Source organism: Taurulus bubalis, assembly GCF_910589615.1.
Source record: "Taurulus bubalis genome assembly, chromosome: 3".
NCBI lineage: Eukaryota > Metazoa > Chordata > Actinopteri > Perciformes > Cottidae > Taurulus > Taurulus bubalis.
The window spans coordinates 23,806,126-23,833,052 of NC_136591.1; the positions used below are offsets into that span (position 1 = coordinate 23,806,126).

The 26,927-nt window shown below is 41.9% G+C and overlaps 1 protein-coding gene across 1 annotated transcript in view; it reads left to right on the forward strand.

Annotated features, from left to right (window-relative positions):
• nbas (NBAS subunit of NRZ tethering complex) overlaps positions 1-26,927 on the forward strand; it is a gene marked incomplete at its 5' end in the record, with an annotated part of 141,167 nt that overhangs the window by 3,969 nt on the left and 110,271 nt on the right. The window contains 16 exons of the mRNA XM_079214701.1: positions 250-297; positions 1,369-1,412; positions 4,651-4,784; positions 6,281-6,414; positions 8,415-8,513; positions 10,256-10,394; positions 10,478-10,543; positions 10,653-10,781; positions 11,090-11,153; positions 11,642-11,835; positions 13,507-13,782; positions 18,000-18,125; positions 18,550-18,701; positions 18,850-18,987; positions 24,014-24,092; positions 26,170-26,274. Coding sequence (XP_079070827.1) covers positions 250-297; positions 1,369-1,412; positions 4,651-4,784; positions 6,281-6,414; positions 8,415-8,513; positions 10,256-10,394; positions 10,478-10,543; positions 10,653-10,781; positions 11,090-11,153; positions 11,642-11,835; positions 13,507-13,782; positions 18,000-18,125; positions 18,550-18,701; positions 18,850-18,987; positions 24,014-24,092; positions 26,170-26,274 — 1,927 coding nt within the window. The remainder of the gene's footprint in view (positions 1-249; positions 298-1,368; positions 1,413-4,650; positions 4,785-6,280; positions 6,415-8,414; positions 8,514-10,255; positions 10,395-10,477; positions 10,544-10,652; positions 10,782-11,089; positions 11,154-11,641; positions 11,836-13,506; positions 13,783-17,999; positions 18,126-18,549; positions 18,702-18,849; positions 18,988-24,013; positions 24,093-26,169; positions 26,275-26,927) is intronic.

Here is a 26,927-nt window from a genome sequence, read left to right on the forward strand (position 1 = left end):
CTCTTATTCAAGTCTTAATCTCCCATCCAAACCGTCCCGCTAGACCCACACTCTTACTTTCCTAAATCACCCGATGGTCTTCATTTCATCCCCCCCTCTTTTATATTATCAGTCATAATGACATGTTATCACTTCTTCTCACCCCTCTCATCCTCTGCTCTATTTGTCTTCTCTCTCTCTCTCTCTTGTTTTTTTTCCTTCTTAATCTCTCTGTGTTCATTTCTGACCATTCTCTTGTTCTCTCCACAGTAATGGCAAACTGTTGGCTGTGGTTCAGGACCAGTGTGTGGAGATTAGGTGATTATTGAACTCTATCCCGCTATTTGAGGCACTCCGTCTGTATGTGCCGAGTGATAGAGAGCCTTTTAATTAACAAGATGGTTTATCACATCACCCCTTAAAATAGAGCTGCTGTCTCGTCTTGTATCTAAAGAACGGACATTTTGTTTTCAAGCATTGATACAATCAGTAACAATACAATTAGTCATGGTCAAAAATATATTTGAGTCAATTTAAGAAATCTTTTGTGGCCCATGGAAATGAAGATACTGTGTGTGTGTGTGTGTGTGTGTGTGTGTGTGTGTGTGTGTGTGTGTGTGTGTGTGTGTGTGTGTGTGTGTGTGTGTGTGTGTGTGTGTGTGTGTGTGTTAGAGAAAGCATGAGTATGTTTGTGCTCATTTTGAAGTGGTTGTAATGATTTTCAGTCACAAATCCAATTTCCCCATTGCACAGAGAAAATTTGCTCACTCAGCAATGTGCTCTATTGACACAAAGTAATGCTTTAATTGGAGCAAAATTTAAATGAAAATCAAAAGCGGTGAAGCACATGTACAAATATGTCTTGCTTTCCAGAAGCTGACAAAAGGCGAGTTCAACTGATGTGAAGCTTTGCCTGAAAATACTTGTTTTCCTGTTGACCCCGCTGCGTAATTGGAAGCAATGCTCATGCACATGCCGATATGTAAAACCAGAGCAGCTCTTATTCACTGCACTCTAATGCTGTAATCGAAAGGCAATCAGGTCTCCCCTCTTATGCCTCAGCTTGGTGTTGTGAGTTTCTTCTGTGTCCTTTGTTCGCACCACTGTTGTTTAATCACAGCGTGTTTTATGGCCCTCCTTCATGGCATTTGTTGGTGCGAGTGGGTGTTAAGTCAGCTCAAGGCCTTATCCACTGAGCTCTGTTAAAGAGTCTGTCTACTGCCTTCTCTCAAGGCCCTTAGCTTGATCCATGGAGCTACTTCAGTTGGCAGGCGATCAGTGGCGATTACAACCTACCTAATAACCGGTCATATGAGGCTAACGGTGTGTGTGGTTGCACCTTCGGGTGCAGTGTACTGCTTTTTCACCTTCCCTGTGTTTGCTCCTCAGGTCTCTGAGAGATGACTTTGGCTCAGTTATTGGCAAGTGCCAAGGTAAGATCCTCTCCTTTTATGCATCATATACTGGAGTTCATGATTTGTTTTTAACCTGTAGTCTTTATTTTACACTCTCTACAGCGTGTGTGTGTGTGTGTGTGGGTGTCTGAGCCTGTGTTTACACATTTACGTTGATTTAGTTTCAAAGGCAAATAACGACCATGGTGGCTAATGGGAACGTGTGAGAGGGACTGTGAACAGCAACACAGATAATCACCCTCTCTTAGTGGCTGATAAAAATAAATCACCTCCATTGTTTGATTAGCTATTAAAAGGGCCTGCTGCGCTGGTTTTAATTGCTCTAAACATGCGGAGGCCCAAACTTTCTACGAGTTTAGAAATACACAATACAGAAAAAAAGGGAAATGCACTTCGGTGTTTGACATCTTCAAGCTGCACTAATCATTTTGAGATTCATCACCCAACATCAAGCATCTTTCAGCTGATTGTCTTGAGGCCACAGCTTCACTCTTACCTTTTTGTTTGTATCAATCCTGTTTCCAGTAGTGGAAGGCAGCTGTTTCCAGCAAAAAGATAAACCAAACTGTACACTACCTGGCCAGCACCAAACGCTAGACAGCCAATGTTGGGAAATAACTAGTGGAGCATTTAGCCGCTAAGAAACAGATATTTCCTGCAGGTGTTGGTGTAGACCAAAACAGAGCTAACGGGAGTCTGAGAGTATGACTTACATTTATCAGGTAGACCGAAACATGACTCTAAATGATTGATAATGTTGAAATACTGCTGAATATGTACATTTTTGGTAACATGCTAACCATAACCACTTTATATAGTCATATTAACATGCACATGTTGTGTTAACAGCTGGTTGTGCTGCCCCTAGGTTGCCAAAAACATCAGTTAATATTGGTTTGAATATATGCAACAGATGCACCACTTTGGAGCCACTGTGTGGAGAATTTAAAATTTGTTTTATATCTCATAGCAGAAGCAAAAAAAAGAAGACATTCTGACAGACAGCAATGCACACCAATGTCCCACAGTCTCCTCCCACTGATCCAACTAGAGGACACAAGATGAATTGGCTGAAAACATCAACTAGACTGCAGCAACTTTCACCAGGATTGTTGTTTCACATGTCGACAAGTCATCAGTCATTTAAAAAAGGACACACACACACACACACACACACACACACACACACACTGCTCCAAACGCGTCACACAAACAAAGTACATGATAAGAAGCCCAGAATGACACTTGTGTGGATTTTGTCTCCTTTTCTTTGATTATTTTCCTCCTTTTCACCATCTTTGTCACATGTGTCTTTGTCACACACATATATTTGGTGTACATTTCTTCTGCCCCGGCCAGCCGTCATTGTGGACCGTTGTTCTAATGGCTCATAGTGTGGATAGCTGAAGCCCCTGGGTCTGTGTAAACCCAGCCTCCCTCCTCTTTTTCATTCCATTTCATCTCTCTTTTTTATTTTCATTTGACTTCATTTCATTTCACGGAGATTTGTCCTAATGGATTTTGCTGTGATCCTGCCTTTAATGGCATTTGCTTTTAATGGAGGTGTGTGTGTGTGTGTGTGTGTGTGTGTGTGTGTGTGTGTGTGTGTCTTAAATGTGTTTTTCGCCTGTGCGTGCGCTTGTGCGTATGCATCCTAGTGCGTGTTTGGTTTATCCACACTTGTGTATCACTCTGTCTCTCCCCTCTCACTGTCGGCTCCCGTTACAGTGCAGTTGTCTCCCACCCTGTACATAATTCATAAGTGTTGAGCTCTGATAGATGCATCCATGAGGCTTTAGATAGTTTTTCTGTTGGGTCATTGAATTCTCCCCCCCTCACCCCCACCTCCACCATCGCTAGGTGAAGAAAAAAATCCGGACAGTAGCATCCAATTTTCCAGCTCTCCAAAAAAGCCATCTGTGTGGAAATGGACCCCTTTCAGCCGTAGAACAACACACTGTATAGAATTCATAATAGGAGCGAGATAGGAGGGGAGGCGGCGTGACAAAAAAAAGGATTGAAATAGGAAGCAAAAGAAGAAGAGAACAGAGGAGACGCTTGGTGCCTGTGACTCTCATAATGCCTCAATGTTCCTGCCTGCTCCTCCTCACGCGAGAGTCTCAGAGGTGTGTTAAATTGCCTACTTCCCGAGGTGCTCTCTGATACTTAGGCCTTAAAATTTGGGGAGCTATTATTTCTCTCAGTGGGTGCTGGATTCATTGTTTCCTTCTCTCTCTCTCTTTCCCTCTCTATCTCTCTTTTTCTTTTGGCACCTCTCATTCTCTCCTCTCTCTACGCCCGTCTCGCCTCCCACTTCTCCCCTTTGTTCTTCATTTAAAATTCTAGTCATACAATATCCGACGCCTCCATTCGTTTGCTGTATGGCCCACCAGGGGTTGCAGCAGCGTTCCTCATCCAAGAAATTCAATACAATAAACGCCAACAGCGCTGTTATGTGATATCAACAAAAAATATAACTTGCTTTCATTACTTTATTGCTTCGCAGACACGGCACCCGTGGCGGCCTATTCTGTTTCACACTGTATGCAGATGTCTGTGCTGAAGGTTGTATCGAGTTCTACTTAAATATCCTAATGCGCGAGGCGTTCTTGTGCCCCATACACAGAGATTGTACACACATTTTTGCAAGACAAGTCATACCCCATTTCCCCTCCATAGTGCTTAATGTTTCGTCATAGACCCTGGTATTCTAAACAGATCTGGAATCGGCGACCTGCCAGACTGCCCAGGCTCTATCAAAGGGAAAGGATGACAGAGAAGCCTTGAGAAAGTGCCAGCAGGCAGAGATGTGCTTTATCACAACGATATGGTAACATTCACAGCACTGCTGAGCCAGCAGATTGGTAAAACAGTAGCCTATACTTCAATAAAAGCTGGATTTATGATCTCTGTTCTCCTCCCCTCCCCCTCCTTCAGTCTCTCCACCTTCATCCTCCTCTCGTCATGAGCGTGCGTCTTCGAGAGACAATTATTGAGATGCATTACTTGAGCGAGCCCTCGCAGATGAATTGGATAGCTCCTTAGACATTTTTGTGTTGATGTACGGCATTACCTTTATCCTTCTCCTCCCATCTGTATTCATCGTCGGCACAAACCACAGAACACCAGGGGATTGTTCGCTGAGAGAGTCTTCTCATCGAGTTTAATGAGAAACCCTCTGCTCCCCGAAATCTCTCGTCACTCGTTCTCTGTTTGCGTGACCTTTCAAGTCTTCTGTCTCTGTTGTCTGCCGCAGTGCCAAAGGACCCGAACCCCCAGTGGCGGAGGGTGGCATGGAGCCACGACTGCACCCTGCTGGCCTACGCCGACAGCACCGGCACCGTGCGCCTCTTTGACCTCATGGGCAGCGAACTCTTCGTCATCCCGCCGGTAACTGCGCCAACCCCCTCCCTCTTTGATGCCATCAAACATCCCTCCACCCTCCCTTCAGCTGTCTTTCATGTCTAAAATGTTTCGCTTTTTCTTGTGCACGCTAATAACAAGTGATCAGGCTCTGTATGGAAACTCTGAGTTCACTCAGAATGATCTCCATATTTTTTCTCAGATGATTGACTCGGCTGCTATATGTTGTGTGTATTATGAATTATTAATGTATAAACTTTGCTTAATTTTATTATTGGAAAGCACTGTACAGTCTGATTTGTTTTTGAATTAAATCATCAGATTTAATTTAAGCTTAGCTTAAATTAAATCTCACTAGTCTCACTAAATGCCAATATGCTGCAGCAGACTCGGTTGTATTTGTGACTTTGCAGTGACACAGTTATGAGGATTCAGACATCCATAATCTCGGTTTGGACACATGTTCTCCTCTTTCAGTGGAGCACACATTTACTGGGCACTTTGAGCTGCCTGTCTCCTTCTTTGGAATTGTAAACATGTCGCTGTCAGACCCCCACTGTGCTCTCTTTGTCTGTCATGCCTGCTTTCCCCGTTCACTGTCGGAATCCTTTTCTCATCTCTCTTTCTTCCCTCTGTGCTCATAGTGTCCTGCTCTTTCCCTCTTCATCTTCACCACCTCCTTTCTTTAATTTTTCACATGCGTGCTGCTCCCCTGATCATCCTCTCTTTCCCTGCTCGAGTGTTTTTTCTCAGCCTCTGCCTGCCGCCCTCCCCACCCCATCACTTTAATGCCCTCTGTGCTACATATTATCATTCTGCCATCTCTATCCATCACCCTCCCGTTCCTCTATCCACCCTGTCGGAGATGATGAGCGCCGACACTTGTCTCTCTCCCCAACTCCAAGTTGGTAATCTCCATTCATTTAGTGCAACACTGCTTTGTTGTGTATCTACAGTATGTGTATTTTTTTCTGTCTATTTTATGTTCTTTAACAATTGCAGCTGATGTGGAGTATCTTTGTTGTTTGTCATCATAGAACCTCGGTGGGGGCACAGACTGATAGATAATTATACAGGGTTCTTACGGTCATGGAAAACCTGGAAAAGTCATGGAATTTTAAAATGCTTATTTCAAGGCCTGGAAAAGTCCTTGAAAAAAATAAAATCCCAAAAGTTTTGGAAAAGTCATGGAAATGTGTTATATTCATGTGTTCATCTATATAAATGTTTATTCTTTTAATCAAATTGTTGTCTCTCATTCATTTGTGTCATTTAAGGTATACTGTATGCTTTGGAATTCTCATTGTTAGTTTAAATACTACATTTTCACACTTTTTCATGTTTACACTGAGATTTCACAAAATGTTTGGTCATGGGAATTTGGTTTAAAGTCATGGGAATCCATTAGTCAGAATGTGTATGAACCCTGATTATACATATTTCTTCTTTTTGATTTCATCTACCATCAGTAACTTTCCCACTGCTGTTGACTCTTCTTTTTTATCTCTCTTGTCTTGCGCCAGGTGGTGAGTTTTCCCGGGGATTTCAGTTGTGCCGTGGCGGGCCTGATCTTCCTGGAGTACTCGGCCAGCGCCCAGTGGTCCGCCGAGCTGCTCGTTATCACATGCGGGGGCGGACTCAAGAGTTACCTCGTCAGGTGGGGGAGAAAACTAGCTTCACAAACACACTCAAGTTCTCAAAGCACCTTCTTGCTCGTCACAATATCTTAACCAGAATAAATTACCTACAACGTCCAGCATTATTTCAGATTAAAATCCCACAAATGTATCTCTTACTATCTAATTTCCGCTCGCAGCTCCTTGTTGATGATTGGCTCGATGGTCTGTGGAAAAGTCTGACCCACTGCCTTTCACTTCCATTCCCACTGTGTTCATCTTGGTCTTCCATTGACATTTCAACTTCCCTAAACGCTTTCACTTGAACTGACACTATGAACCCTTTCAGGTCTTTCAGTCACCTTTAAACTGTTGTTACGCAATTGTGATTAACCTCTCCAGTGCTTTCACTTCAGCAGACGCATCGACTGACATCATCTTTTAGTTTCCACACTTTAATTGGAACTAATTCCTTTCAAACTTCAACCGACATTACCAGCTCAATTCATCAGCCTTACTTTGACTGACATCGCACCTCCTTTCAGTGCTCACATTTCATCTGCATCTTCAACCTCTCTCCCCACTTCTGTTGTTTTCAGTATTTGTAATCCGACTTCAACTACGTCTTAATCTGTTTCAGTATTTCAGCGATTTGAAACATTTAAACTGCAAAGTCTCAGCGGCGAGCACACTTGATTCTTTTCTAGCTGTCCCTTTTCTGGAGATTTTCTAAGCTTCTTTATTATCATTTGATTTAAATTCATGTACTGTATACTCTCACCTTTATAGGACATTGCACCCTATTTGTGGTAAGATTTAATGCAGCATGCTTGTCCACATGGAAACGTTAGGGGGAGACCTCTCTTTGCATACCAATTCCCCTACAATCCAAATGCACATTTGGAATTATTTGACTAATGACATCTGACTCTCTCCACATTTAGTGCGCGTGAACCTGCAAGAGTCTGTGTGTGTGCTTTCCTCATGGCTGCTCCACGACTTCCCTTTCAATTTAGCATTATTTAATATGCCATTATTTCAGAGATTTCCTATTTCACTCAGGATGATTGCCGCTGTCATAGCATTTCTCGGTGCACTGACACTCCGGCACACAGGACGAGATTGTGTGTGTGTTGAATTTCGATCGGACGACGTCGTGCACACAAACTTCCCTTCAGTTATGTGTGCACAGTGGTGTTTGCAGAGAACAGAAGGAAAACGGGGATTAACTTTCCTATTACAGGCAGATAAATGGTGTTCTCTGCCTTTGAAGCCGTCAGGGTGTCACTGCGTGTGCACACGTGTGTGAGGAGGTAATGAAGATGTGGGAGACGTTTTGCTCCAGATTCACTCTGAAAGTGCTGGCTTGTTTTTAAAGGTTCATTTTCAGAATAGATCTCATACTCGTGCCTCTTCTTCATATGACTGCATTCCAATATTGTCGCTCAAAAACGTTGAATTAGAATTTTAGAATTATAGCTGAGACTTTATATTCTCTCTCTCTCTGTCTCTTTCTCACTCTCTCTCTCTCTCCCTATCTCTCCCCCTCTCTCTCTCTCGCTCTCCCTTTATTGGCAGAGGAAACATATGTTTAGATTGTTGAAACAGGTGTGCAATAAACACAAAAGAAACTCTCTCTCTCTCTCTCTCTCTCTCTCTGCGCCAGCACTTCTTTATGTGTGTGTTTGTGCTTGCTTGTTTTGTGCTCTTTCCCCTTCTCTTTCCCTCCCTTTCCCCTTCTCCTTGTACAGTTTACATTGCACTGCATTACACATTTCCCCAATGAGACATGCCCGCACAAATTACACGGCATCTCATCTAGCGCCAATCTAATTTAGATTGCCCACTCAAATTAGATTATATATTTTGCCATGTCTCATTTTAATTGCAGCTGGGATTTAAATTGCTCTGTCATCTTCCCCAAAACAGCTTTGTCGCACCATTAACATTTTGCACATGAGCGTTCACGTTTTGATTCTTTATGTGCCGGAGTTTAATTATAGGTGACTTGTCATGTGACATCATCGTATCCCTCTTTCAGTGTGGGAACCAATCAGAACTTCCAAGAGAACCACAGCTTCAGCTTCTCTGCTCACTACTCCCACGGCATCACCTCAGCTATTTACCACCCCGGCCACCGGTAAGTTAGTTCCAACACCCGGTCAACCTTAAGTGCTTGTAGAATATAATTAAATATTTTTGAAAGATTTTCTCTTTTTTTTTTACCAGCATTTAACTTTGAATCCATCAGTGGCAGCGTAATTAATGCCTTTAGCATTCACTTGGCACCCTCAGTGATTTTATTTTCTCTTGTGGCGTCTACAGTTCGAGCCTACTTCTATTACAACAGCGTTTCACCAAATGTAGTTCAAGCATTTATATTCAAACATCTACAGACATTTCAATCAATATTAAATCCACTGCATCTTAAATATTTGGATATAAAAAGTACCCGTGTAATTTCAGATGCTTTCATCATTTGACAGCTGCAATTTGAGTAAACACCAACATTCAATATGCTCGTAAATATGTATGATATTGATCACTCTGCTGGAATTCACTGCATTACAACTTTAAATCAAACTTTATTTTTACTCTGAAAGAAAGTTGATATTGCAGTTAAAATATTAAGAATACAATCACATAAATAAATATGTACCATAGTTATCAGTTCATGATACCAGAAAAAGAGGAAGGAATACATGCAGAAGCATATTGTCATATTATGGAATGGGGCCAATTGGCTTACTCTGGGATAAATTACCCAATAACTTTAATGCAGAACCTGCAGCAATGGAATATAGCAGTCTAAAATTGTCCTTGGCCCTCCCCACCATGTAGCATTCAAAGGTTTCGGTTAATTATGTCTGGCTCACACCCGTGACCTTACTGTTTCTCACCACACTCCCCCAGTCTGCACAAACCAGATTTAGTTTGGCCGGTGAAGCTTGGTTTGGCAGCTTAATGGGTTTTGGCAGCTACTGTCAAGTGTTTGCCAACTGATAGATGAGATGAAACTTTAATGATCGCTGTGTGGAAACTGGGTCAGCCACAGAAAGAGTAGGATAGAGCAAAAAGGCAAGGTGAGAAGCCGGATATGAAAAAATAACTTCAACAGCTGAACATACATGTATAATGATGACGATAGAACTGGTTCAGGTTCAAAGAGACACCATGGAAGTGTTAACTTGCGACTGTTTAAAAATAAAGTGGCCGCACAGATGAGATTACAAATACTCCAGATGTTTCCAGATGTGCAGTGAGGCATCATGATATTTTCATTGTTAGGATTACAGAGTTAATATACTGCATGTATGCGTAGAATATGCAGATGTGCCTCAGGGACGCAAGAAGTAGTCGAACATCTGTTTTTAATTAAACCTATCACAGTAAACTGAAAAAATGTGTCTTGTATCAGACATGAGCTGCTATGTTGATGCATCATTTATCTTCCCATTAGTTTCTATACTCACGCTCAGCTCTTGCCCCTTACTAAATGTCCAACGTCTCTGCACCAGGGGGCAGTGTTGAGCTGGACAGCGCGGCTCCATCCACACCTTCCCCCCGAGTCCCTGACCATTGTCGCATCTGTTCTGTTTCACTGCAAAGAGAGATCAACAAATCACTGTGGTCATTGTGGTATTGTTTGTGTCTTAAAGCCATGGCTTCCAGCCAGACTTTTACCTCCGTTGGATAACTTTTTAAGCCAATACTTTTGTGAGATGGCTCTTCAGAGGCTTGAACCCGGGCTGAACAATGACCTAGCAGTGACCGTCTTAATTCGCTGTCCTTGTTATGTAATGCAAATTGATTTGTCAAGGGCATAATAATGGTAATAATGTTTATCGTGAGTTTGTGTGTGTGCGTGCACTTGTTTGTCAGATTGCTGCTGGTGGGAGGCTGTGAGTCTGGGGATGACTGTACATCCAAGGCCTCTTGCTATGGCATTACAGCCTGGAGGGCTCTGTCTGGCTCGCCTCATTACAAGCAGGTCACCAGCCACGAGGACGACGTCAGCGCGGTGAGGAGACTAGACACATGTTCATGCACGAGTTATTCATGCACACACACTAATTATTGGCATTTCCTCTCTGTGTCTGTTAGAATCAGAAGAGGGGTTTCTTCAAGATCCCAAGCTTCAGATTGTTTTCCAGACAGGGAGATGAAAAGGTATCGCAGCTCTCTTCTTTCCGTCTTTCTCAATAACAATGAAAAAGCTTAATGGGAAGAATTTGGCCCAAACAATGTGTGTGTGTGTGTGCACATTTATTATGTTCAGGACGGTGTATTCCGCATGAGCCTGAGCCCCGACGGCACCCTGCTGGCTGTCATCCACTTCTCTGGCCGCCTGTCTCTCTGGGACGTCCCCTCCCTCAGACAGAGGGCTACATGGAGCCAAGACCAACAGGTACACCTCTGAGCTGCTGTTTTGTGTGTATTAATGCATACATGCTGTCTTAATGTAATGTGTGTGTGTGTGTGTGCTCGCTCGCTCAGACATAAAGTGAGTTGGCTTAGAGAGAACTTATATTTGCAGAATGTTTTGCCGATTCATGCGGCGGGTGTGTATGTTCTTCATCGCTGGTCTCAGCCGGCACAGCCACTGTTGTGTGTGTTATCTAAGTGTAAACAGGGTTAGCAGATTAATTTCTCCCCCCTCTTCTTCTTTTCCTCCCTTCCTCTTTGGTCTTTTCATCCTTCGGTCCTTCCCTGCAGCCAGGATTTGAGGAGATCAACCCAGAGTGGAAGACATCGCTGGAGAGAAGGAAGAAAATAAAAGGTAGTTTGGCCCCGAAGGGTCTAAAGAGAAGGGACTTTGTTGCGCACACCGCAGTGCACACTAGATACAATTTAGTGATCTTTTGACATGTCTTATGCTCTGAATTATACAGTTATTTAGACGTACAACCGTATAGTGTCTGCCAAGGCCAGAACATATTTTCCTGCTTCACAGTGTCCATGCTTGGGATTGTGGGTTTTTGCGCCTGTATATGTCTGTGTGTATGCTTTTTTTTTAATGCAGCTTTACAGTCTTTTGTTTGACAGTTTGGGGCCAGTTGCGACAGCAGTGACAGCTTGTGTAAGCAATAATCTGTGTGCGTCTACATCTAATGCATGACACGTGATGAATATGTCCACGTGTAAATATGTCTTCGAGAAAAAAGCTGATTCCATAAAGTGAATGAGGGGAGAAGAAAGTTTCGATCCCAATCAACTTCGGTATACTGTCGTCTGGAAAATGCATTTCTCTTCATTACCTGTCCCCAGATAAGGAGCAGTACTACCCGCTGGTGGATGTGAGCTGGTGGAGTGACATCGTGTTAATTCTCGCTCGGTGCTCCGGCTCCGTCACCGTGTCGTCCGTCAGGACGCTGCGCAACCTGCTGGGGAAGTCCTGCGAATGGTTCGAGCCTTCACCTCGAGTCACCTTGGCGCACGACGGGGGCTTTCTTAGCCTGGAGGTGAGTGTGAAGATGCATGTGTGGTCAAGTAAACGGATTAGTTACAGAAGAGCGTGTGAGACTCATGGTAGCGTCTTTTAGACGCTAGTCCCCCTCACAGACTGTATATAAGAAGTTCACACATCAAAGATTTTGGACCTCGGGGCTTTAAAAGGAATATTATAGAATACCATTTATTTCATTTTGTTTTCTTAGCTGCCTTTTCATTTCAGGGAGGCACAGAGCTTAAACCCAGACAAAGGGGAACAGACTGGACAGGTCCCTAGTCTGTCATTTGGATGTCAATTCATTTGTTTTACTTATTAAAGATATGAAATGAAAAGTGCTTTTGAGCACACTGTTTCTGGGGCAAAGTGAGTGTGTTATACAGCAAAATCAATGTGTGCATTGATTAGTGATAGATCCTTTGTACTCCCATCTTCCCCAAAGGACTTTTTTTTTTTCTTTCAGACAAATACAAATTATATTCTTGTAGATCAGTTTCAGAATGTCATTGTGTAACAACACGTGTGTGTATAAAATTGTGGAAAGTGTGTGATATATACATCCCCCTATCTCTTTATTCTCCAACAAAGACCCTGATATCGCATCACCCTCCACTTTTATTTCAGTCCTTTTTTTCCCTCTGATTGCATAAAGAGAGAGAAAAAGAGAGATTTTTCTTTACAGCCAGCTGCCAACTTTTTGGAACGGTTTCATCAGCCGGCTTCAGCATGGAGAAGGGGGGGGAGGGTGCTCACATAGCTGTATCTAAAGCTGAGGGTTTGCGCGTGTTGAAATTACCTTGAGCATGGAGCTTGTGCTCCGTGTGTGTACGCCTCCACAGATGTGGAAGAATGTGACCTTGTGTGTTCAAGATGATAACATGTGCAGCATCTGGAGTCGTGTATTAGTGCAGTACTATGGAAGCAGCCTCAGCTCCTCGTTGATTAAGGCGCTTATTGCTTTACAGGTGCTAACTGTTTCATAAGCCCTGGCTTGGGGTTCGTCAGTTGGAGGCTAGCACTGTTCTCCAGTAAGCTAAACCCAGAGGGCATCTCGACAGAATATGAGGACTTGCTCCAGCATTGGGATGAAAAATGTAATAAACAATAAAAAAAAATTATGTTGTGAGCAAGTGCTATGGTCAGCTTGGATTTCGATTTTTATTTTTATCGAGCAGCATGACCTTGTGGTGTTTTGTGATGCTAATCTGGCATGAGGGTGTTTATATTAATTGTGTTTACCTGTTTAAGCACAGCTATATGTAAACTGTGCTGCTTACTATTCCATGCTTAAGTTTCATTCCTCACTTCCTGCTGGCAAAGAAGAGTCCACTCTCAGCATCGGAAAGTCGTTCTGGACGACAGGCTGTAAATCTGACAGTCTCCGTCTCAATCAATGGAATGAGAACGGGCGTTCTTCTGTTGTGCAGCCCTCACTTTATGATTTGGGCCAACACGGCAGATGTAATTTTATGTATAGAGAACACTGTGGCTTTATGGTTACATCCAAGGCATATGCTAGCAGTATAAGTCAAAGTTATGTTTAAATCACTTGTGTATTTGTTGTTGCTCTTGTTCACTTGTTCTCTTGTGCACCATCATTTTTGGATTCTTCCATTTTTCCATCTCCTTCTCAGGGTTTACCACCATCCCATTCTTAACGCTGTGTTGTTTGTATCATCCACAGTGTGAGGTGAAGCTGGCCCAGAAGCGTGGGCGTCTGGAGAGCAACCTGAGCGGCGGGCCCGGGGAGGATGAGGAGGGTGATGACGGTGGAGACTCTGACTCAGACGAAGAGTCCTCAGCCAAAGCTCGCTACTTTGGCTACATCAAGCAGGGCCTGTATTATGTGACGGAGATGGAGCGCTTCGCCCCGCCACGCAAGCGCTGCCGCACCGTCATCAAGAACTACCGCCTGGTCAGCCTGAGGTCCACGACGCCAGAGGAACTATACCAGAGGAAGGTAGGCCTGTGAATGAGCGGCGTGTTGGAGCTCGCATGCACCTGCTGATGCTTGATTCACTTCCTTTAAGCACTAAACTTGTGCATCTCGTTCATAGTAAGGGCAGTAGCTTTGGATTTTGGCTCCAGGATGTGCTACACCGGTAAAAGTAGGGATGCAGATAAGTTATTTTTTTATTTTGGAATATTTTCTTGCAAGCCTCAATCCATGTTGTCATATTTTTTCGTTTGAAAAGAGTGAATTTTGAAAGTGCTGTCTCAGATAAAGGGAAAATAATGAGCCCCCTGCGGTTTAACAATGGCTATGGTGTTGCACAGCTTCCTGCAAAAATAGTGTAACCTTTTTCAGGACAGCATGATCTAAGAAAACTCTATTGAATGTTCAGCATGGCAAAGTTCTTGAAGAAATTAAAGGATTTCTTCGGTTTTTGGACTACTCGATGCACTGCTCTCGAGATGACGGTTGGCCAGTTGGTCCAGTCACTTTGGTCCAGCCTGAAATATCTCAACGGCTATCTGATGGATTGCCATGAGATTTTGTCCAAACATTCATGCTCCCAAGAGGATGACTCATAACTGCCCTTGGTGATCCTCTGTCTTTTCCTCTTGTGCCACATTGAGGTTGTGTTTTTAAATGTTTACCTGTTTGAACAACAATTGGATGGACTTTCAAGAAATTTGAAAATGTTCACTTGATCTGATATTTTTGTGAATGACCAATGACCCTGCACAACTAATGACATTCCCAGCAGCCTTAGCTCTACTTTGTGTGTAGCGCTAATTAGCAAATGTTAGCATGGCAACATGCCCACTGAGCCCAATTAGAGCTACACGGAACCACTAGCATTAGTCCTTTTGATATTTAAATAAGTAGTTGGTTAGTTGATTAGTTACTGAGGTGCTCAGTTACTCTGTGGCGAAGTCACATCACAGTATTCGTATTTCATAAGATTTACATAATTGGTATGACCTGTCTGGAAATGTACTTTGAGTTGACAATTCAGGTCGCAGTTGCGGTGGGTCCAATATGAGTCTTCAGGATGAGGTAGCTTATCTCATTCACAATGAAGAGTCACATTTTCTGTTAGTGTTTACTTATTCATTGGGGCAGGGCAGACAGAACAATATCGTATGTGCTTAGGCGAGAAAAGCTTTAGTCAGTCCTCATGCCTTCATGTCTGGATTTGAATATTCTTTCAGCTCGGCAATAAAAACAGCAGTTCCAGAGCTGATGTGCAGTTCTCTGCCTCGCACAGTGTTATAAATTCATTTTGACAAAGGAATTGATACTGCCTATTTAATATTTCAAAGCTACTCCATTCCTAATTAAACCACCACTTTTGTAAGGCCTTTATCATAAGCAAAGTGATACATGAGCCACATGTGCCTCACTGTAATGCCATTAATAATTTTTTAAGATCAGTCGCCAATTGTCTTCAGCTGTGGATATCACGCTTTCCATGAAAGTCTTTATTTTCGCAGCTTAATTTAGCAGCAACTGAAGGACGTCATATGGATCTGTGTGGTCACTGACTGAATTATAACAGGCTGATATGCAAAATTGCTTTCTGACTAAATAAACCCTGCACCAGCTCAGTGAAGTGCTATTGTTTTGTTGGATCAGCTCCAGCGTGCTGTTGATGAGAAAAGAATACCAAGCAAGATGCTCAGTCTGCTTTTAGGCTATTTCTCAGTCCCAAGGGTTTCTCTGAAATGCTAATTGCTGCATTAGAAATATGGCTGTTGTTGCAACTCGCTACAAATTGCAGCAAAGACAACAACATGCTCTGTCATAAAGCACAGTATCGGCTCTCAGCGGTCCCAAGTTTTAGCGTGGTTCATCAGTCATTTTTATGACCCGTCATCTACTTCCTTCTTCATCATTGTCATCATCATTAGATGCCATTAGTCATCGCCATCAATCCTACCATTGGAGAGTTACAAAGTAATATATCATTATTATCTCTTTGTAACACTTGGTACCCGGCACAGCACTTCCCCAGCTGCTGCTCTCCCCGTGGAAATGTTTTTTATTTTTGTTTTTTATTATTCACATGTACCACAATGTAGGCGTGTGAGAGGAGGGGTGTCTGCACACGTCTTTATGTCTGTGGATGTCTATGGATGTCTGTGCATGTGTGTGCATGCCTGTTTGATTTATTGTGTGTGTCTGTCAGTGCCGAGTGTATCGCTCGTGTTATATTTGAACAGTTTGACATTTCCACACTTCACACTCACTCACGGAAATCCGAATGACCCGATCTCGCCTCAGAGACTTCCTTCAGTGGAGGTTTGTAGTCCCACTGACTGTGAATAGACCAGATCAAGTGATTTTCGGGTTATTTCCCCAAGTCGGCCTCTTCATGTGTTTAGGAGTGCGATGATGCGTTTGGTGGCGTAACCCTGCCTGAGCAGCACACTGGCAAGGCTGCTGCTAACCGTTTTATTAGCCGAATCCAGAGAGAGAAGGAAGCCGTTTTTTATGTCCTCCTACGTGAGGTTTAACTGTGTGGGGTTCTTATTGCCCTCAAGGAACCACAGTCTGGCTAATGTGTTGCTTTGTACTCCTACACACAGAAAGAGATGGATCCTGTGTGTGCGTATGTGTGCGTGTCAGTGCGCTTGCACACAATGAGTGGGCCTGCATAAACTGAGGTGTTATGATGTTGTTGGATCAAATCATTTTGTGAGACATTGATTTGACACAAAACCTAGTTTAGCATTAGTCTATAGTAACATATAAGGAAGGCCAATTGATTTACATTATTATTATTAATAATGATAATAACGACAACAACTACTGCTGCTGCTGCAATCAAAGAAAAATGTATGGTAACAAGACAAGCAGTCTATGCAATGCTATGCTAACGACCCTTTGCTACAGGGGTGATTTGAGTTATCTGCTGACATTAGCATGCTAACATACGTACAATAACATACATTGTAATCGCATGTTTGCACATTAATCAGGTGAAGCATTTTAAAGTATCTGCAAAATGAAAGACTTTGCTGTCAATCTCTGTAGGATGCTAATTGGAAGATTTGAGCATGCTATCGAGGGTTGTGTCATTTGGCAATCATATATCGACGATTGAAGGGATGATAGCCGATTGTTTTTTTCCGATGCCAATATTAGTCATACCTGAGATGCTATACAAATAATATCGAAAAGCTGTGCCCCAGTTATTCAGTGACGAGTGAATTTTGAATTACAAACCAGTTTGCCGTCTCGTTTTCTTTATGGATCTGATACCCCGCATCTCCATTGTCCATTTGTCTGGAAAACTGGAAACATTGCTCTGTGCTCCATAAGCGAAAGTAACCTTATTGATATGATTATACTGTTAACGATAAGATAAGATAATAGTGTTAAACATAATATGACGCTGTAATATAGTTGCAGCGTTTGAATAGAGGAGACATTGCTACACAATTTAATTCAATTATTAAAATAATAATTTCAACTGTTTTTTTAAATGTTTATTTGCTACATTTATATTTTATTGCTTACTTTCAGAAAGCTTTCAGAAAAAAAGAAGAACCCCACCGTTTTCTCCCTCTGTCCTTTGGATTTAATTTCATCAAATACCCCCAGATATTCCGTTCCCCTCAGCATTCTTCTTATCCCGCTGTAGCAGACCCAATCCAGGCTGCGTCACATTGCACATTGCTGCTCAGATTGAGATCTGCGTGTCAGAGCTGGTCCCATTCAGTGTTCCAATATTCAGATTGTGTGCTCAGGAGTGCCATAGTTTGTGCTCAGGTTTATTCAAAAATCTAAGCTTCTTTGTTTTTTAGTGTGATGGAAAATTGGGCCATGGATCTTGTCTGTGTTTTTTCGCCTCGATATTTCTTAATATGGGATATGGTTTTAATTCATTCAATCCTGTTTAAAAAACACAGTGCAGATGAAGATTGCATCAGTAATAAACCCTTGGGGATAATATAGCACATACAAAGTACCACACAGAATGTAAAAGGAATTAAACTGATATTTCTTTTTACTCAAACAAAATTTTACATCTGAAAATGAACTGTTTCTTAATTAGAGTTGTCTGCTCAAATCCGGCACTTCAAATGGATTGTGAATCACTTTAAAATAAATGTTCATGTGCTCGTCTTTTCCGACCACATACAGTTGTTGCAATGCTATTTGTTCCATAGTGTGAAGAAAACATGAATATATGTATATTGATATATTGATATATTTTCCCACAGATTGACAATGAGGAATATGGTGAAGCCCTGTCTCTTGCTCAAGCGTATAATCTGGATTCCGACCTGGTCTACCAGAGACAGTGGAGGAAGAGTACCGTCAGCATCGCCTCAATACAAGACTATCTGGTAAGAGGCAGATAAAAAATAAGATAGATGGATGTCAGGAAAGGAGGAGGATTGGAGAAGAACAATGTATGTATCAAATTTTTGCCGTTTATCACTGTATTGCTCAGTGGCGGGCCGTCAGGGCCTGCTAAGCCTTCTTTGCTGGGCCTAAACAGAATCACAAAGTTGTGCTGCGATCAGCTGTTAAACAGCAGGCGTAGGTACCAAATCCACGGCCCTCCACTGGTATTGCTGTATATTAGACGTCTGGTAAGACGTATGTGTGTTGGCAAGTAGGGGTACTGCACCCAGCCCCCTTACTCTATTTCACGCATCATTTTTACCAATTTGTTGCAAATTTTCACACCCTTCCCCCCCTAATTCTGTCTCTCATTTCATTCCATCATTTCTTCTGAACTCTTTCCATTCCACACATCCCACCCAGAGCAAGATCTGCAAGCGCTCATGGGTGCTACACGAGTGTGCCGAGCGGGTCCCAGAGAACGTCGACGCGACCAAGGAGCTGCTGCAGTACGGCCTGAAGGGAACCGACCTCGAGGCCCTCATAGCAATAGGAAACAGGGAAGATGGGGGCAGGTGGGGGTGTGCACTAACACATGAATACACCAACCCAAATCAATGTCAAATCGATTTAGTTTTTATTTATTTTTCTGAATGGCTCAAATTGTTTGATCCAAATGTACTTTTTAGCGAAAGTATGCGTTATTCCCTCGCCATCGCCCAGGTTCATCATGCCAGGTGACGTTGACCTCGATGACATTCCCTATGAGGACATCCTGTCAGGCGACGAGGAGCTGGAGGTGAAGAAGGAGTCGGAGAACAGGAAGAGAGCCGAGCTGTTGGCCAAGGTCGACTTCAGCAGGTACGCATGCAGGAAGTCCGACTGTTGGTCAGTCAGCTCAGTTATTCAGCCAGACGGCTGATGAGAACAGAAAGTCGCAGCAGGCAGAAATGCTGCCAGTGGTCTGAACTTCTAGAGACTGGAGTATTTATTTGAACAAAATCAACAAGGGTGGCTCGTGGTTACAAAGACCATCCTTCAGCTGGAGGACCCAAGTTGGCAAGCATCTTCCTTTATGAAGTGCCCTTGTAAAAGCGACCAAAGTTTGAATTTCATAAATTATTCCACACAGATAATCCTTTTAAAGTATGGTTTACTCTTTTTTTTTTTTTGGCATGCTAGCAGCTTTTCTAGAAGGAAATGTTGGTTTACTATTCGGTGGTATTATTGGTTGGCCTGTTGTTTAATCGGTCTACCACTTTGGAACTATTGGATGGATCACCTCAACATGTTGTAAAGACATTCATGGAGAATGAAGCTTCCTGACCTTCCTGATCCCCTCACTGTTCCTCTCACGCCACAAGGGGGTTGACGTTTTCCAAGTGAAATATCTTGAATAGCTATATGATGGATTTCCGTGACATTTTCTCCAGCAATTCAAGGTCCTTTTAAATAGATTTGGTAACATAAAAAAAATAATTATGCATTATAGTGAATTGAAACGTTTACTCATTAGTATTCTAAATGCTTTATTACAATAATCATAACACATCATTGACGGCAGGTTTTTGGTTCAGAGTGAAATTAATTCATTTTTCACGTAAATTCATAAAATAATTGCACCGCTTTTTCGGGCCGCTTAACCTCCAACTGTTTAAAGAGCTTAAATTAAGTAATTATTTTTCCCGGTACGAACTATAATGATGGGGGTAGCGGCCGGTTTGTTGAAAACAAAATAGAGACAAGGAGAGATTGTTGTTATGGTATTTAAGGTGTAAACGAGGACACGATGAGGAAACGGGCAAGAGGCCTGCCAAATTTAACACAGATTGTTTGATTAGGTCGCACACCGGAGAGAGGGGATCATAGAGGCAGGGACATTAATGAGGAGCGCGGAGAGGGAGGGAGAAAGCGTTGGTGAAGATTAGTGGGTAATCTGCTGGAGGTAATTTATGCCTTTGTTGTTGAGTGCCCAGGGAAAGACTAATGAAAAACCCTTTAGTGATCACTAATCACCTCTCATACACACACACTTCCATGCAAATAAGCATACCCATGTATCATGAAACACTTTTAAGCTTAATTTGATTTCATACACATGTTACACACTTCTGTTTAAATGCGAACACAAAGAAATACACTGAAATGAATGGTGCACGTTTACAATGCACAGCCACTGCGTTTATGCGAGCAGGCGTTGTGCGTACAGGTGTTTAAGCTTCAGCAGCAGTCGTACTGCCGTTTTTATTGCTGTTCTCACCTCAGATACTTAACCAGTGAGCCTCGGGTCTGTATTTGAATGAGGAAGAGCAGAAACACGGTAATCTCTCCCCCTTCAGCTCCCTTTCAAATATATATATATACTCACCTTAAGGATTATTAGGAACACCTGTTCAATTTCTCATTAATGCAATTATCTAATCAACCAATCACATGGCAGTTGCTTCAATGCATTTAGGGGTGTGGTCCTGGTCAAGACAATCTCCTGAACTCCATGTCAGAATGGGAAAGAAAGGTGATTTAAGCAATTTTGAGCGTGGCATGGTTGTTGGTGCCAGACGGGCCGGTATGAGTATTTCACAATTTGCTGATATATATATATATATATATATATATATATATATATATATATATATATATATATATATATATATATATATATATATATATATATATACACAGTCTACAGTTTACATGAGTCTGTTTGCCCGTTTGATTTTCTCTTTGTTTGGCTTATTGTTTAATAAAATTGTTTCGCTTTATTCCAGACCTGTAGTTCGTGGTAGACTAAGAAGATGGAGGATAAGAAATAGATGGAAAAGGGAGTAAAAATATAGATAATTTACAAACATAAAAAAGAAACATTACATTAAATCTTCAGTACATTGCCCTCTTTAAATATGCAGATTTTTCTCCTCTCTCTATTTTGAGTCATCCTGCCAGGCTCTCTGTGTGTGTGTGTGTGTGTGTGTGTGTGTGTGTGTGTGTGTGTGTGTGTGTGTGTGTGTGTGTGTGTGTGTGTGTGTGTGTGTGTGTGTGTGTGTGTGTGTGTTTCGGTGCAGTGAAGCCCCTCGCTACTGGAGCTGCCCATGTTGCCTTGATGCCTGCGGCCGAGGTCTGAGACAGATAATAACTCTCTTAATTTCTTTTTAACTACATCGCCATTACAGAACCGGCTCGGTATCGATCACAGCTGCTCTGTGTGAGATGCTCTTGTGTGTAGATAAGGACTGTACTTAACCACTGACTGTCACACAGACCTTGTGCATGTGAAATACATTTTTTTCTTCTCTATCACAATGAAAGAAAGTATGATTATTCTTATTAGTCAAAAAACAAAAAGGCTTTTCAAAGTCACTCGTAAAGATCGCTTTTGTAGTCAAACCCACTCGATAGATTTCTGCTATACTATATTAGATGATGAAAGGTGTTCATTTCCCTCTCAGCAAACACACATTTTGTTTAAAGGACCCAATAAAATGTGAGACCATAATGCACTTCTCTAGCCTCTCATGTTACTACCAGCTTATAGGCAATGTGTTGTACTTGCACTGCATTCCATATCCTGAATGTAATGCCGCATAAAATACAGACTTCCTCAGGTTTTGGTTATTGCTTCATATTCTTAACTGTCATGCTCCATTCTGTTTTAAAACAGTTTTGGCTGTATGCAGAGAGTTTTATCTTCCAGACACTTTCTCATCAGTCTGTGGATGCATAATAAAGTATAATTCATAAACTGCCAAGGGCTGTTATATCTGCTGCTCTGACTCTGCATACAACAGCTAGATGGACAGTACACAGAGAGAGAGAGAAATGTTGTTTATGTTCTTATCTGATCAGATTCAGACCTCAATCAGAAGTCTCATTTGCTCCAGTATTGGTTGTGTGCGTGTACGTCTACACACAGACGCCTGTTTGTGCTTTTTTTTGTGGGACCCATGTGCATGTGAAGACATGAGCCGAAGTGTTTGTCTGTTTATGCAGTCCAATTTTGTCCCTCACACTGTGTGATAATCGCTTTTATCACACGCTGCATTCGTGTGTGTGTGTGTGTGTATGTGCGAAAGCAAGTGTGTTGGCTTGTTTATGCGGTTCAATCTCTGTCCAGTACAGTCATATCTACGGTATTTGTACAGAGAGGAGGGCGATGCCATCTGATTGTAATAACCTGCAGTCCTGATAGCTTCAGAATATCACACACATACACACACACACACACACACACACACCTTGATGCAATCAGGGACCAGTCTCTTTACATTAGACAGCATGTGCGATGATGCGTAACAGTCTAAAGCGCAGTTTAAGCCGTGGACATTAAATCCTAAACCTCACAGTCCGACATCTCTGTTCAGATATGTCGCAGTGTTTTTGTTCACTCATGTCCCTCTCTTAACCCCCCCTGAGTCAAGTGTTTATCGAAAGGGCAATTCAGGGAACTAATATAAACCTTTACAAAGGCGCAGGCACTCCTCTACCCTGTTGGCGTACAGCCAGGTTTCCCATTTGTATGTGTAACAGTTCGCTACACGCTGTTTATGCTGTGCGTCTGTGGAATTCAGCAGTAGGACGAGCAATTTAGAAGAAGTAGTCGTGGACCTGGATTGAACATTCAGCCAGCTCTCACCCGTTGGTGGCCGTTTCCACAATGCCACACTTGGTGTTCGTCTATAAAGTGCACTCAGAAGAAAAAGTTTAAAACCTTTTAATCAATGGCTGATGTTAAATCCCTGACTCGTATTTGGATGAAAACCACTTATACTTAGTTCGGCAGATTCTTAGATACATAGCATGGCTAAAAGTACATTTGATTTGTACAGATTTTACGTTTGAATTAATTTACAAGGGTTATCAAAACTTGAGAATGCAAGATTTCTTGATACAATTTTGTTTAAACTTGAAATGTATGATTGAGCCATCATTTAAACCCCCAAGAGGACAACAGACAGGCTAAACTAGATTTTTTAACATTTCCTCTCTGCTCCTCTCCCCTTTCCCTCCTCCACTCTTATTTTTTAAATTTTTTACTCTTACTCTGAAGAGGCAGAGCAAAGCAATAATTACCACTGGTACGAGTGCTAAGCCGCCACTCTTTGATGTGCCAGAGAGAGTGTGTTGAGCCAGTGTTAATCTCCGTTAGTCTGTGTAGAGGAACCCTGATAAAGCCTGATAGCGCACTCTGTAATGAGGGATTAGGGATTAAGACGGCGGTGGAGGGGTCAGCTCTCCAGTGGTCACACTGCGGTTGATCCAGGACAAGTTTTTAGGGAGCTTTGGCCACTGCTCCACATGGTTAGGTTGTTTCCTTGGGGATTGCACTTAGAGACTGTGTGTGTGTGTGAACATGTGGCGAAAATGGCTATATTTTACCCGACCACTCGCAGTAGTTTCCAGCCCCGCGGTTCCTTTCCCTCGGGCATACCTTGGGTGATGGAATTGTAGGTAGATGCTTTATAACCTAGTGCCTTGGTGTTTGTGGTCATCCAATTTATGTATGGTCGTGATTAAATTACATTGAAAATGGATTTGATTCTCACAGGGCGATCACTCACCTCATTGACAAACCGCATCCCATACATTACAACCGAAGGGTTCTTGTGGTCATAAGGTGTTGATTTGTTGCCCTTAAAAAATGATTAGGTCTAGAGGGCACAATGTGGTATTGTAGTCACCAGTCGCGGGCATTGTTATGTGGGCCCCTGCGGGTAAACCGTATTGAGTCAATTTCCAGTTAATTTAAAGATACAGTGCGTGTTAGTGCAGTGTACGTGCTAAGCTTGAAGTGTGACAACAACACACTATTCAGATCTTGTAATTTGAGTTTTCATTGAACCGTTTCGGATGTTACAGTATTGTTGTTGATGTTATGTGTGCCCATGCTTAGGCTGACTCTGGAGCAGAAGGAGCTGTGTCGGAGCCGACTGAAACTGCTCTCCTACCTGGACCGCCTGGAAACATACGAGGTAACGACAATCGGCCGCCATGTGTCCAGTACCCTCAAGCAGCCCTCGGAAATCCTCTTATTTCACAAATTACACTGCCTGAAGTCGTACTGAGAAATCACAATTTGCCACAGAATATTTTTCATTGTGGACTAATCATTAGTATTAGTATTATTTAATTGTTTGTCTATGAAATATCAGCAAATAGTGTCACAGCACTTTATAATCAAAGAAGAAAACCACAAAATGTTCACATTTAAGAGGAAAAAAATCTAATTTGACCATTTACTTAAAAAAAACATATATATATATATATATATATATATATATATATATGTTTTTTTTTCAGAAGAGTGAAGCTGATTTTGGTTATTAAATGAAATGAAGATTAGTTAAACAGTCAACTGACAGAATATTAAAGCTATTTTGCTAGTTTGAGTGTCATATATATATATATATATATATATATATATATATATATATATGACACTCAAACCATATATATATATATATATATATATATATATATATATATATATATATATATATATATATATATATATATATGACACTCAAACTAGCAAAATAGCTTTAATATTCTGTCAGTTGACTGTTTAACTAATCTTCATTTCATTTAATAACCAAAATCAGCTTCACTCTTCTGTCAGTGTCTTCACTGAAACCGTTGAGCCACGACACATGTAATCGGAATCTTGGGTCATAGTTATGCTCATAAAGTGGAAGTCGTTGCCGCCGGTGTTAACGACTTTATTGATTCAAATGAAAGCATTTCCTTTCGGTCAGGTATTTGTGAGATGACTGAAATATGGCACTGAAATTCCTCATGCGTAAACGTAGTGTTAAACCACGAAAGGCAGTCAGCACTATGACAAAAACAAGGATCAATTGGTATAGAAAGTAATTAATAAGATCAGCCTTCAAAATAATACAGTAAATAATAAGTTAATGCGTTTGTTAAACATTCTTCATTTCTTTGTTGTTTTCCCATCGGCAAAATAATGCGTTCTCCTCTCACATCCAGTCCCACCAAAGCAAGGGCCTTTTTATTAATACTCTTTCTTAACCCCACTAAACTGTTCAGCAATATTACAAAGTTGGAGAAGATATTTACTATTACTACAAGAACCGAATGAAGGTAGAGCGGAGGCAGCTAGCCGAGAGACACATCTGACGTAAGAAAATACAGTTTTATTCTGATGGTGATCGGCCTACAGTATTAGAAAGATGCTTCAAGTTGAACTTTGACACTTGCAACCACTTAACGCTTCAGATTTATGATGATTAATGTTAAGACGCACGCCCTTTTCGTCCGTAATAAATCATAGACGAACAGGGCCGTACTTTCTCCCGTGCAGATAGAGGAGAGATGAGGTTTCACCCTGCTACATATTCAACTCCAACAGAATGACGTCTCTCTCTTTATTCGGACATTGTCATGGTAACTGCAGTACTCGTCTGATTCCTTTTGCCCCAATCCATTTTTTCTGGCTGTCTATGAATATGATATTATGGTTTTTATCATCCCAACTTGGGCTGGCTCTGTCTGCTTACGGCCCATTCAAAGGCTATCCATCACACACACACACACACACACACACACACACACACACACACACACACACACACAAGCACATACGAGCAGACACACACACACAGCTACACAAAGACACACACACCCTGGCATAGAGGAGACTATGCACACAGACACTCATACATCCCTCTTAGCCAAAGGCCAGCACAATAAATGTTCCCTTCTGACATATATGTGTGTGCGCACACTTCCACTCTCTCATACCTTCCTCAGATGGTTTCAGCTAAAAGGACAAGACAGCCATGTGCTAGAAAGTTTAATAGCATCTCTGTTGATTTGGTCATTGTGCATCCATCTGCATTCACATCCTATACCTGCTCTTTTTTCCCCTTCCATCTTTAGTGCGACTTTCTACCACTCACACTTCTTTCTCTGCTTCACAAATACACATGTATTTTTATGAACCACAGTTGTATTCCTCTGGTTTCTGTCTCTCTCTCTCTCTCTCTCTCTCTCTCTCTCTCTCTCTCGGTTCACACTCTACAGGAGATTCTTGGCGGTCCTCACGCAGCGGAGGAGAAATATGATGCTGAGTTCTTCAAGAAGTTCCGCAGTCAAAATATCGTTATATCAGCAAGAAACTACGCCAGGGTAACATAAGGCTCTTTTTTATTTTTGTTGTAGTGTCTTGCCAATAATCTCACTTAATTTGGTTGTTTTAGCCATCTGCATCTCCACTGGCATGCGATGTGATGATATAAGCTCACAAAACGAATGCAACAGTCCTGCACAATCCTAACTATATTCGTCATGATGGTAGGATTTATTGCAGGATTGTTGGATCAGGCTGCATTAGTTTTAGCTCGATTTAACTAATACTATACTATACTATATAAACTCGCACCTGGGTGTGTTTCTTTGTATTTTATACCAAAAGGTTTTGGACCTTTTTCTTCTCCAGTTCATCACAGTATAATTAGCTGTTTTGCGCCAAATAATGAGATTTAGATTGTCAGTTAATTGTGTGCCTTTTCTTTAAGTACTGTTCTCACATAAAACGCAATTATTTTGTCCAATTTAAAATCAATATCACAAAAGGTTTCAATTCAATTCAGTTTATTTTATACAGCCCAACTTCACAAATACAAGTTTGCCTCGGGGCTTTACAATCTGTACACATGACATCCCTGTCCCGGGACCTCACATCGGATCAGGAAAAACTCCCCAAATAAAGATAGTAAAAACCCTTTCACAGGGAAAAAAGGGGAAGAAACCTGAGGATCCCTCTCCCCGGATGGACAGAA